Consider the following 12,109-nt stretch of genomic DNA (forward strand, 5'->3'; position numbering starts at 1 on the left):
TTTCTTAACTAATATTAAAGTTAGAACGTCTCAAATGTGTTTTTTAACTAATATTTAAATGGAAATATATCAAACAGTGTAAATATTTTAAATGCTAGTATATATTTTTTAACTGACATTAAAGTACAATAACGTGTGGAATAAGTTAAACAAAAATTAAATGTTAGTATGAAACTCGTTTAATACATAAAATTATAATTGGATTAAAATAACTATATTTTTTTTTTTAAATTTAAAATAAAAATAAATTAAAGTTTTAAATATGTACAAATTTTAATTTTACTTCAAAATTTAGAACTAAAAACGTACTTAATTTTTTCTTGGAAAAAGCCATTTCATGCATGAGTTTTGTAACGTTTACAAAAAGTGCTCATTTACGTTTATTTTACATATAATTTTGTTATGATTTATTGGCAATTAAAAGTACAAATTACTTTTAATTATAGCTGCAACAATTATCTTCAAGAAGAATTACCTACGAAATAACAGCTATTTTGTTGAGACAAGTGTGTATATGAAGTTGACATATACAATAAGATTTTCTACTATAGCTTTTCAAGAGCTTAAAATTTATTCTGGATTATTGTTTTCAAAATATTTATAACTGTTTTCGGAATGAACAAATTAAAATAAAATTTATATGACAAGATAAAATTTTGGAAAACTTTTAGAGTAGTTTTGTGATTTTATTTAGACTTGTCGAGAGTGGATAGTTCAGTGAGTTTCCAGTTATAAATTAGTATAGTATATTAACTTTTGCAATTTACTCTAGAGCGAGTCATTAATGGTTAAATAGTTAGCGAATCGAATCCACCCTCGATCTCCCACGATAAACGGTTTGTGGCGAACAAATGGAAATGACACGGATCGCTGTTCCCAACCGTTGATTAGATGATAATGAACGGCCAGCGTGGATTTTCCCATCGCCCAGACGAAAAACACAAATCCCATCCATGGGAAGTTGGCTCTATATAACCCTTGCCTCGCGGCATCACATTTCAATTCGAAACAGTTAGAATCAGAAAAGAGAAGAAAAAAGAAGTGCGAAAATGTCTGGTCGTGGAAAAGGAGGGAAAGGTTTGGGAAAGGGAGGAGCTAAGAGACACAGGAAAGTTCTCCGTGATAACATTCAGGGAATTACCAAACCTGCTATTCGTCGATTGGCTCGCAGAGGTGGTGTGAAGAGAATCAGTGGTCTCATCTACGAGGAAACTCGTGGAGTCCTCAAGATCTTCCTTGAGAATGTTATTCGTGATGCTGTTACCTACACTGAGCATGCTAGGAGGAAGACTGTTACTGCCATGGATGTTGTTTATGCACTCAAGAGGCAGGGCAGAACTCTCTACGGTTTTGGTGGTTAATTTTTTTCTCCTAAATTAGGGTTTTCATGAGAATCAATGTAAATTGTGTTTCTTATGGATTGTTGATTATGTGATATGCTCTTAGGTGTAACTTATGTTTGATTTGTTTCATTAAAACAGAACTGTTGTTCCAGTAAGATTGATGAATGAAATTGCAGTTGATTATGATCTCTATTTTGATGTTTTAAACATGAGATGTAACTCTAACACAGTAGAAGGTGTGGTAATTAGTATTGCGGGACTGGATATTGATTTTCTACAGTAAGTTTCATTTTTGTAGTGATTGCATTGGGATTAAGTCATTTAGTACTAAATAACTTTTATTCTGTGATGACAAGTGAGTTGAAATTAGCTTAAATTAATTAATTATTATATGAAATAATTTGTGTAAATGTTTTCATACGATTTTATCTTTTCATATTTTATTTTGTTTGTAATTTAGTTTTAAATCTTTTATTGAGTATTTAGGCAAAATACGAATCTTGTCTTTTTATTAATTTTGTATTTACAAATTGTTGTCTTTCCTATGGGCTTTTGGGCCCTAATTCTGCGTTCGTGGTCGATTTCTCCGGGCTTTAACTATTTAGGATAGACTTCAAATTCAGCTGACATTCTATTGGGAGCTTCTTCATGCATCCCCAATGATTTTGGCCGTAATTCCCAAAAGTATTTTAATTTGTAGTTTGCCCTCCACGGTAAAAGTAAATAAAAGTAAATAGTAAAGTTTTTCTCTCCTTTTTCCTTTATTTAATACATCAGCCAGCCCTTCATTCTTAATTTTAAATTTGACCTAGTTCCTTTTGTACAATAGCATTCCTCTTGTCTCTACATCCACTATTTTATCTATGTTCTCTTTGCATTTTATCATTTATCCATATCAGCCCACTAAAGCGCCTTAGTGCACGTCCTTTATACTGTTGGGGTAATTTCGGCCCAAGAACTCGGTATGGATTTGAGTTTCTAAGATACATGTAAGCAAAAAAAAAAATGAAAATGACTTGGACTTGATGTAGCCAGTGAAATAATGATGCACTTAATGATAGGAATTATAATATGTTAGTTTAATTTTAGCAACAGAAAAATGCTTTTTAAAGAGTGTTTATGTATGTTTGTATGTATTTTCCCGTTAAATTAACATAATTATTGAAATCTAAATATTTAAAAAGGCTTTGCCCTTTTCAAACGTAATTTAACCATGCAAAAAATATTGTAGATCATCGTTATATTTCATACGTTTAAATACGATTTTATTCATACTTCGACTCAATTTAATTTCTGTTAAACTACTTATTTAAGTAATATAATATTCAATTGTAGTCGTTTTCAATAATAATAGATAATTTACAGCTAAATGAGAATATTAAGTAATATAATAATGTAAGTTTATACGACAACTTTATTTTTATCATTCAATAATTTGCTTTAACATTATACTTTAATTGAAAATAATTACTAATTTTATAGACTTTATAATATATATTTTTATATATTTATTTTCATATTATAGTATTAAAAATATTATAAACTAGCACTTTAATATATTATACACAAGTATTTATTTATTTTAAATAAAAAATAGTTTAAATATTTTAATTTTTATAATTAATAATTATAATACATCATTAAAAGCATAGGTACTGTCACTACACTTTTGTCAAAGACTTTAAAGTTAAGATAAATGAATTATTTAAATATGTTTAAATTCCAAATAATTTTTATTTTAAAAATGCTATAATTTTTTTTAATTACTCTTTTTTTCTTGTCTATCTCATGTTAGTCATGAATGTTTTTCTGTTTTAACATAGTTTTAATTTTTTAAATTGATATAATTTGGTAATTTTTTCGATAAACTTATAAAGATTTTTCTAACACTAAAATAATGTTAATTACATTAACTAAGTGAACCATTTTTATTAATAACTTTAATTTTGAGAATTTTTTTTATCCGTTTCAAAAAAAAAAACAAAAAACTAAATTATATTTAACTTTTAAAAATTGAAACTAATTAGACGAAAGTAAGAATAAAAAAGTAATTAAATCATTTTTTTCAAAAACATACATGTAATAATTATTACAACTTTAATAAATTTTGTCATGTTAAATTTATTTATTCTATCTAAATTGGAATCATTATGGATTCGTAATTTAAACTCTAGCTAATTGAGAGCCTTGAAATAAGAAATGATAAAGGCAGAGACTGTTGTCAAAAATATAAATAATAAATCTTATTTAATCGTTTTCAAGCATGGTGTCGTGGTGTAGTTGGTTATCACGTCAGTCTAACACACTGAAGGTCTCCGGTTCAAGTCCGGGCGACGCCAGTGTATTAATATTTTTATCTGGTTAGCTTTTAACCAAAATAATAATAACAACAATGGCCACATATATAATTACTATGAAATTTAAACAAAAAAGTATATTTTTAACGGAAAAATTACCACTAAATTGTAATATTAAAATGTGTGATTACTGATAAAAAGAATAGAACAAAAAAGTTATTTTGTTATTGTTTTCGTATAACACATCACCATTTTCATGTATTCCATGTTTATATTTTTTATTCGTTGAAGATTTGCACCTTGATCTTTCATAACTGGCTTATCAATTTTTCAATGTATATACTTTTTTAATTTTATTTGTTTAATAATCCTTGTTAGTTAATCGTGCCATATTCTAAAATTTGAGTGAAACATTGAACTTGTAATCGCAGAAATTAATTTAGATAGTCACCATATTTTTATTCTTATACTTTTTGAATATTCATGAAGTAATTGTACTTATTCTAGTTCCCTTATTAAATGCTTTTTTTGAAAATTTATTTTCATTGGATCCCAATTATATGTTAAATCAGGAGTCAAAGTTGGAAACCAAATAGAAAATTATTTGTACAGTGAATTAGGGAAATACCTAATATTTAAATATGTATTTATAGCTGTATTTGAACACTCAATTTGATACATATGTTCAAAAAGTCAATTCTTACAATTCACCATTAAAATTAATGAATTTGGGACCGTACAACGGCTTTGTAATTTAGTTCCTAACACAAAACTAAGAGAGATAGAAAATACCCATCTCTAATTCTTATTTGTTTAATATTTTTTCTAACATTTGGTTTGAATGAAAATTATTTTTATTAAGAAACATTTTATTCTTTCTTTGATCATTGTTCATTTTGTATCAATCCTACAATATTTCTTATTTTTTTCTAAAACTTTATCAACATTTTGTTTTTTCTTTATTAAGTATAGATTTTTTTCTCTACGATAAGATTATTATTGTTAATATCACTAACGAGGGACTCTTGATCAAAACTTTCATATTGAGGATGGGTAAGATCTCTTCTTATAGCAATTTGATTTGTTTAGAATAAAAAATTACTATTCATGATTTAAACTACTAGATTTAATACGAAAAAAATTGAGCGCTTTACCATTACAATAAAAAAAAAAAAATACTTTTTGCTTCAAGTAATCTACCTTAGATTCCTATTTTAAGAGACAAATGTTCTATAGGGTTTTCCCAACCCCATGAAACACTAACTTTGATGGAGGTTTTATATTTTCTGAAATTTTACTATGTTTTCAAAACCTTTTATCTTAGGCGGGTTTAAAATTTTCCTTTAAAGGAGATTTTAAAACCCCATTATCTTATTATTTTATGTGGATTTAAAACTTCTTGAATTGTATATAGAGAATTTAAATAATAAGATTCTTGCGTGATTGCACACTTTTCCAAAGATCCCTTTCAATATATTTTTTAAATGTAATTTTAGTTTGTGAGAGTTTGAATATTATTTTGGATGATAGTAATAGAAGTGATGGTAAAGAATATTGTAGTCACGGGTTTGGTTCCTCCGGAAGATGCAAAGAAAGTTTGAGGAACATGCAAAGCATCTCTCCAAAATCATCACATTTGCATGAAAACATATCTCTCTCTCTCTCTCTCTCTATATATATATATATATATATATATATATATATATATATATATATATATATTATTTAGTTTAAACTATCACCATCGAAACATTATTATCCATTTTTCAATTCTCACTTTATTTTAAGTAATATACGTCTATCAAAACACTTAAGAAAGTTAAAATACGTATATTTATACAAGATAAGATAAAAAAAAAATCAGATCATTTGCAAGTTCTGTAACATTCTTCTCTGATCATTTAATATATATATAAAAATAAAAACAAATTTTAACTAATTTTTTTTTCATTAGTTCATAAAAAAATATATTACTTGTAATTAAAACATTATTATGATAAATTATTAAAAACTGTTACAAAAAGAAAAAAAAGGATAATTTGTAATAAATATTAATATATTTAATTTTTGGTATACTTAAAAAGATTATAATCTTTATGAAAAAAAAATTAGTTTCATTAATTTTATTTGATATTTATTAATGGTTGAAATAATTGAATGAATATTTGATCTTTAATTATTTTCATGTATGTTTATTAAAGAAAATATTGATTGCTTTTATTTTTTGCATTCAATTATTTTAAGATGTTGAATAAAATTAATACTTTATATTAAGATTGTAACTTTTTTATTATATTAAAACTGAAATACATCACTACTAATATTATTTTAAAAATATATAATGTTTTTTGATAAAAAAGAATCTTTATATATTTTTTTAAGTACTACTTATTGAAGAACGTGGAATGTGGTTTTTAACCGATAAAACCTACACTAATATATTTTTAATTCTCTATCATATTTTTTCTATTTTTATTGGATTGAAAACTAACCCTTAGTGCTCTTGATTGACTAACATCAGTTTGACAATTCATATAGGATACAGTGAGGTTCAAAAAATATAATAGTTGACTATATTAAAATATTAATTTACTTAGAGCTCAATAACTTATTCAACATAGATTTATCAAATTGTGCATATTTTCATATACTTACGGTCATAATGAAGACATAACTATGCTTAGATGTAAAGTTTGTATTTTAAGGAATAAGAGTGAAAGGGTGATAAAATATTGCTTATAATATTTAGATATAGTTATTGATTTAGCTTTTTAATTATTTGGTTCGGTTATTATTATTATTTTTAATTATTTAACAAAAAGTTTAATTTGGTCTCTTTTCTTAAGTTGATGTTATGTGTAGGGATGTCAATAATATCTATGTCTGTGGGTATCCGCGAATAAAATCGGTGACGTATAGTTGGTATTCACAAATATTTGTTACCTGCAGGTAGTGGGTATTTTTATACCCGCTTATATACGAGTCGGGTGCAGATATCATACTATCCGTAGCCAAGGATATCTGTTACCCGTACAAAATTAAAATTAAAATTATATTTATATTTATATTTTATTAGATTAAATTTAAATTTAATTTAAATGTAATATAATTTATATTTTATTTTACATATTTTTTGTAATTTTATTTAAATTTAAAGTTAAATATTTATATAATATATATTTTTTAAATATTTGCGAGTGTCCACGGATATCCGCAGATTTTAAAATACCCGCGAGTATTTTTTAAACGGGTACCCGCGCAGGTAGCACATGTGAATTTTTTTTGCTGCGGATCGGGTTGTTGGTAGGCACTATCCGTGCTCGACCCGACCCGTTGCCATCCGTAGTTCCATGTCAGGGTCAAGTTGTTAAATTTTCAATTTTTTTATTTTAAATTTTTTTAAATATTTAAATTGACATGTGTCAGGTTACAATTGTGCCACGTGTCAGGTTATAATCGTGTCACATGACAATGGTGGTGGTTGTTTTCAATTAAGTTCTCTATTTAAATTTTTTATTCAATTTAGTCTCTCTGTTCTTTAAAACGATCTAATTTTGTCCTCTTCAATTTGAGAACAAATTAGTAATTAAGCTTAATTACAACTTATCTATACTTGTTAAATAATTTTTTATAATTTATACATCAAATCACTCCACCTAAATACTCAAATTATTTTATTTTTTTTACATTTTATACCCTTGTAATTTTTTACACTTGTAAAAAGTAAAATAATTTGAATATTTAGGTGTAGTGATTTAACGTTTAAATTCAATAAAATTATTTTAACATGTATATATAAGTTGAAATTAAACTTATTTACTATTTTATTCTCAACTTAGAGAGGATAAAATTCAATCATTTTAAATAATAGGGGACCAAATTGAATAAACAATTTAAATAGAAGACTAAATTGAAAACAACCACTACTAATGTCACGTGACACAACAGTAACCTGACACGTGGTAGTTTATATATTTAAAAAAAATAAAAAAAATAAAAAGTTTCACAAATTGACACATGGCATGTACGAACACGGTGTTAATGTCAACTTAACGAAAATGATCAAATATAACCTTTTTAAATAATTGGAGGACTAAATTGAACAAAAAAGGATCAAAATGAACCAAACAAAAAAATTAGATGACTAAATCAATAATTCATTTGTAGATTTGAGATATGGATGAAAAAGAGTATTTGCTCATATGCTCTGTGATTTATTAACCTACTTATTATCACTGATATGTTTGGGGATGACTGGTGTGGTTATGATAAAACCAATGTTCAACTAAAATTTATGAGAATTTTTCGCTTGATTCAGATTGACCTAGAGATTTAAGCATGCACCACTATTAGATCATACATCTTAATCGATTAAAATGAATAATTAACAAGTTAAAAATATGATAGAATATCTAAATATTTATCACACAACAAGCCTTTGATAGATCCAAGTGATTTGTTATCAAAGATCAATCAAGATGTTATAGCTAGATTAGTTGAATGATTATTTGACCATAATGAATTTACTCACAAAGATACCATTTATCAACTTTCTCGATGAATTGCTTTAAAAATGTAACTTTGAAGAAAAGATAAAATTAGTGCACCAAGAGTTTTTATACCGGTTTACTCACAAGGAGCTATATCCTGTTAGAAAACAACCTGAGCTTGACTTTCCACTATCACAAGAAATTAAAAGATCCTTATAAACAATTTCTTGAAGAAAAATATACCTGAATACAACCTTTTCGACTCACACAAGAAGAACACACAACATAACAAGAACACCTTCTTGCAAACCTGAAACCACACCAGAAACACTAAACAACACAATGAATACATGGATGACAAAACTTGAATGATTAACTCTCCCTATTTAATCAAAGATTTTCTAAGATCAAGATGGAGACAATCACAACTCCAAAACCTCATGAACAATTACACATTTTGCAACATCTTTGATTCTGTTTGAAAAAGTGTGTTGAATAAATTTTCTCAAAGTGTTTTTCTCAATTTCAAAAGTCACACTCCTTAAAGACAAAAAGAGAACATATAGCCTATGTTGACTAACATATTAAGTTGATTAAAAATAATTGTCAATCGATTGATTTTACTTCAAAAGTCACACTCCTTAAAGACAAAAAGAGAACATATAGCCTATGTTGACTGATATATTAAGTTGATTAAAAATAATTGTCAATCGATTGATTTCACTTAAATAAGTGAAATCAGCTGAATCCTTGTCATTTTAGTAGATTTGATATATTGATCACATATCTATATGCAAAAGCATTCAACCTATTTTAATATCCTTTTTTAAAATACTAAAAGACTCCTAAATACAAGCTAGTTCTAGACTAAGCAAGAACATACAAATCTTAAGATTTTAGGATTCATCATATCATCAAGCCCTTTAGAACAACAAATATGAGCTTTTAGGAATGCTTTATATAAATGACGTTCAATATGATTATACAATGGAATGTTTGGATTGGAAGGTTACTATAATTGTGTATTGTATGAATATAGTGTTCCTAAGGATGAATGCTATACTGGTTAATATAATATTATGCATTGAGTATAGATTCATATTGTGAAGTTATCCCATCTCTAACTTAAAGACTCATATACAAAATGAAGTTTAGGTGGTGAGAGTTTATGTAGGTTCATATAACAGAATTTGGAGCGTAGGATCACTGTTTTGACAAGGGATTAATACCTGATAAATTTGAACGAGATGTAATATTTTCTTTCATAATTATATAACATGTGCATGAGTATCCGATTTGATGCTTAAATAATTCAGAATCAAGTCTAAAATAAGTATGTTTGAAGTCTATATGTATTTGATTTGAAATCAGAATGCATGAACAACAGGAATGTTAGTAAATTATATAGTTCATAAATTATAGATTTTGGTTGTTTAGAAATTGTCGCTAGCTTACCCTTAGCAGATGAATGTGCAGGTGACACAGTAAAGCTAGACTTTAGGAAAGCTGGTTTGGAGTTGAAATTCAAGAACAATAGATACTTGTGTATAATGTATATCTTTATATCTTGTGTACAGAGAGTCTTTTATTTTGTAATAATATTCATATGGTCTTTTATTTAGAAAAAAATTAAATTCAAAGTAATGTAATTACACTTTATACTGTAATTCAGAGTCTTGTATTCTATTTTTGGGATTATTACTGTTACAGATAGGAAATAGTAAATTTAAATAATACATAATAAGTACCAAACGCTAAATAATAAGCAATAAATATTAATTAATAAATAATAAATGTGAAATATAAATAATATATGGTAAATATTAAATATTAAATTATAATTTTTAAATTATACACACTAAGTAATAAATAATAAACAATACAGTATTAATTATTAAGTAATAGGCAATAAGTGATAAACAGTGAATAATAAATTATGAGAAATAATTAAAATAGTAAATAAGAAAATTATAATATAAGTCTACTTGTTTTATCTTGCCGCTATTTCACGGGAAATGTTTCCTTTTTTTCTTTTTTTGAGAAAGAAGTCAATCTTTCTAAAAATGTTATTCAAATATGACAAAGTGATATGCAAATGTTTATTAGAAGCTAATTTGACTCAGCTACACTTCTTATTATTTTATGACAGGCATATTAAAATCACATACCTCACTCTCCTCCAACCATTTCATTTCATAGCCCAACCCAACCACATGTTATGGCTTAATTTATAGCAACATCACCAATGTCATCACTATAATTTAATCCCCTTTTTATGAAAAACCCTACTTTCACCTCTACACGTTACTATCTTACTTTAAAATAATGACTCCCTCAATAATTTAAAACTCTCTTCAATTCATACTACAAATATAATCATATTTTAGAAGGTTAATTATAACTATTTGTAAAATCCAAAAATTATATATATATATATATATATATATATATATATATTCATACTAAATAATTTATACGTAATATATATTAAATAGTTTTTCTTGTCAGCTCATTCCTACATAATATAATGTTACCTTTGGTGTACAATCTCTATCCCAAGATGGACTCAAAAACTTTAAGTAATTACTTAATAATATCAATACTTCGTACATATCTATATAGAATAAATTTAAAAATTATTACAATCTCTTAACATTGTATTTCAGAGTGACTTTTCTTAAGCATTCCAAAGTACTTCAAAATATAAGAAGTATGTTTGATACAATTTTTGAAAAGAAAGACAAATACTTCGTCTTTTAAATTAATTACTATTCTAAACTATCACTTACTAGCTCTTGCTCCTAAGCTAGTGACCTCATCTGTTCATACCTATGCTCACATATTTACATACACGATCATCGCATAAAAACATACAACACAAGGAAAGAAAAGAAAAAAGAGTAAGCTAATGCATTTAAAGGAAAAGTATTGGATAGAACAAAAAAACTTACAAGAATATTAAAAAAATCTTTAGTGGTGACAACCCACAAAAACAAACTCAATAATTTACTATTAGACTTTTACATAAATTACTACTAAAGTTTCACTCATCATTACAAAGCACTAGCACATTCAACTCCTATCATATACATTACTTTTGAAAGATTAAGGCATTGAACATACTCGTGAGATTTCTCACTTGTCATACTTACTCATTATCTCTAAGACCATCATTAGAAAGGAATTAAGATGAAACAAAATCTAACTTAATAAGTTATGACATGGTTAACTTCACTAGTTCTCTAAGTATAATCCTCTTTCATATCATACCGTGGTCTACCATGTGAAGCTCTCTTTCGACTCTCACCTCCTAGATATCATACTCATCATACTCTAGTGTGAGTTAGATACTAGTAGATAGTCTCACTCTTGGAATCCTCTTTCAATACACTTTGACATCCTAAATAGTGATATTTTTCCTTTAGAATACGAATTGAGAACCAAACTTTTCATTTCTAAGCCAAAGAGGACATAAACAATTCAAACAAAAATTTAAAGTTTTTCTAAAACTCCAGACCATTAACTTAGTACCTCTCTCTATTGCCTAACGGTGTTCGGAGCCGCCCAATGGTGGACACGCAACAGTAACAAAATTGCTTCTAAACAATTGAATTTTTCCTTCAGCCTATCAACATTATTATTTACAGTAATACCAATCTCTCAAATTTACTCTTTTTCAACAATGTCAACATTACATTTATATCACATTTGGTCGGTAGTGATACAAGAACCCATAACAAATTGACATATCAGTTTTTATCATCTTGATTCCTTTCATTCTATAACACAAAATTCACACACCTATCCCTTTCACCAAGAATCGTTTTCCTTTAGTACTCATCAATATAATTCTCATTCAGACCCAATTCATACCATCAAACAACTCAGTCATGTCATCACTCTACAATTCATCAACCATAAGAAAATATACACAACTCAAAACACCACAAATCATTAAAAACTCTAAAAAATTGTATAA

The 12,109-nt window shown here is 26.6% G+C and overlaps 1 protein-coding gene and 1 non-coding gene across 2 annotated transcripts; both read left to right on the plus strand.

Annotated features, from left to right (window-relative positions):
- The first annotated feature begins 988 nt into the window (after positions 1-988).
- Positions 989-1,535, plus strand: LOC114175935 (histone H4). Its single transcript, XM_028060790.2, has one exon. It carries the CDS (start codon positions 1,050-1,052, stop codon positions 1,359-1,361), a length of 312 nt encoding a protein of 103 aa, XP_027916591.1. The 5' UTR covers positions 989-1,049; the 3' UTR covers positions 1,362-1,535.
- Positions 1,536-3,608: 2,073 nt separating this feature from the next.
- Positions 3,609-3,682, plus strand: TRNAV-AAC (transfer RNA valine (anticodon AAC)). The gene has a single exon. It is a non-coding gene; the product is annotated as a tRNA-Val (tRNA).
- Positions 3,683-12,109: the final 8,427 nt, after the last annotated feature.

This window comes from Vigna unguiculata, chromosome 1 (assembly GCF_037176805.1).
Source record: "Vigna unguiculata cultivar grain cowpea cultivar isolate G323 ecotype 2 chromosome 1, ASM3717680v1, whole genome shotgun sequence".
Lineage (NCBI taxonomy): Eukaryota > Viridiplantae > Streptophyta > Magnoliopsida > Fabales > Fabaceae > Vigna > Vigna unguiculata.

What these genes read in the sequence shown, in the direction of transcription:
- LOC114175935 (XM_028060790.2), top strand. Translation starts at nt 1,050, where the DNA reads ATGTCTGGTCGTGGAAAAGGAGGGAAAGGTTTGGGAAAGGGAGGAGCT.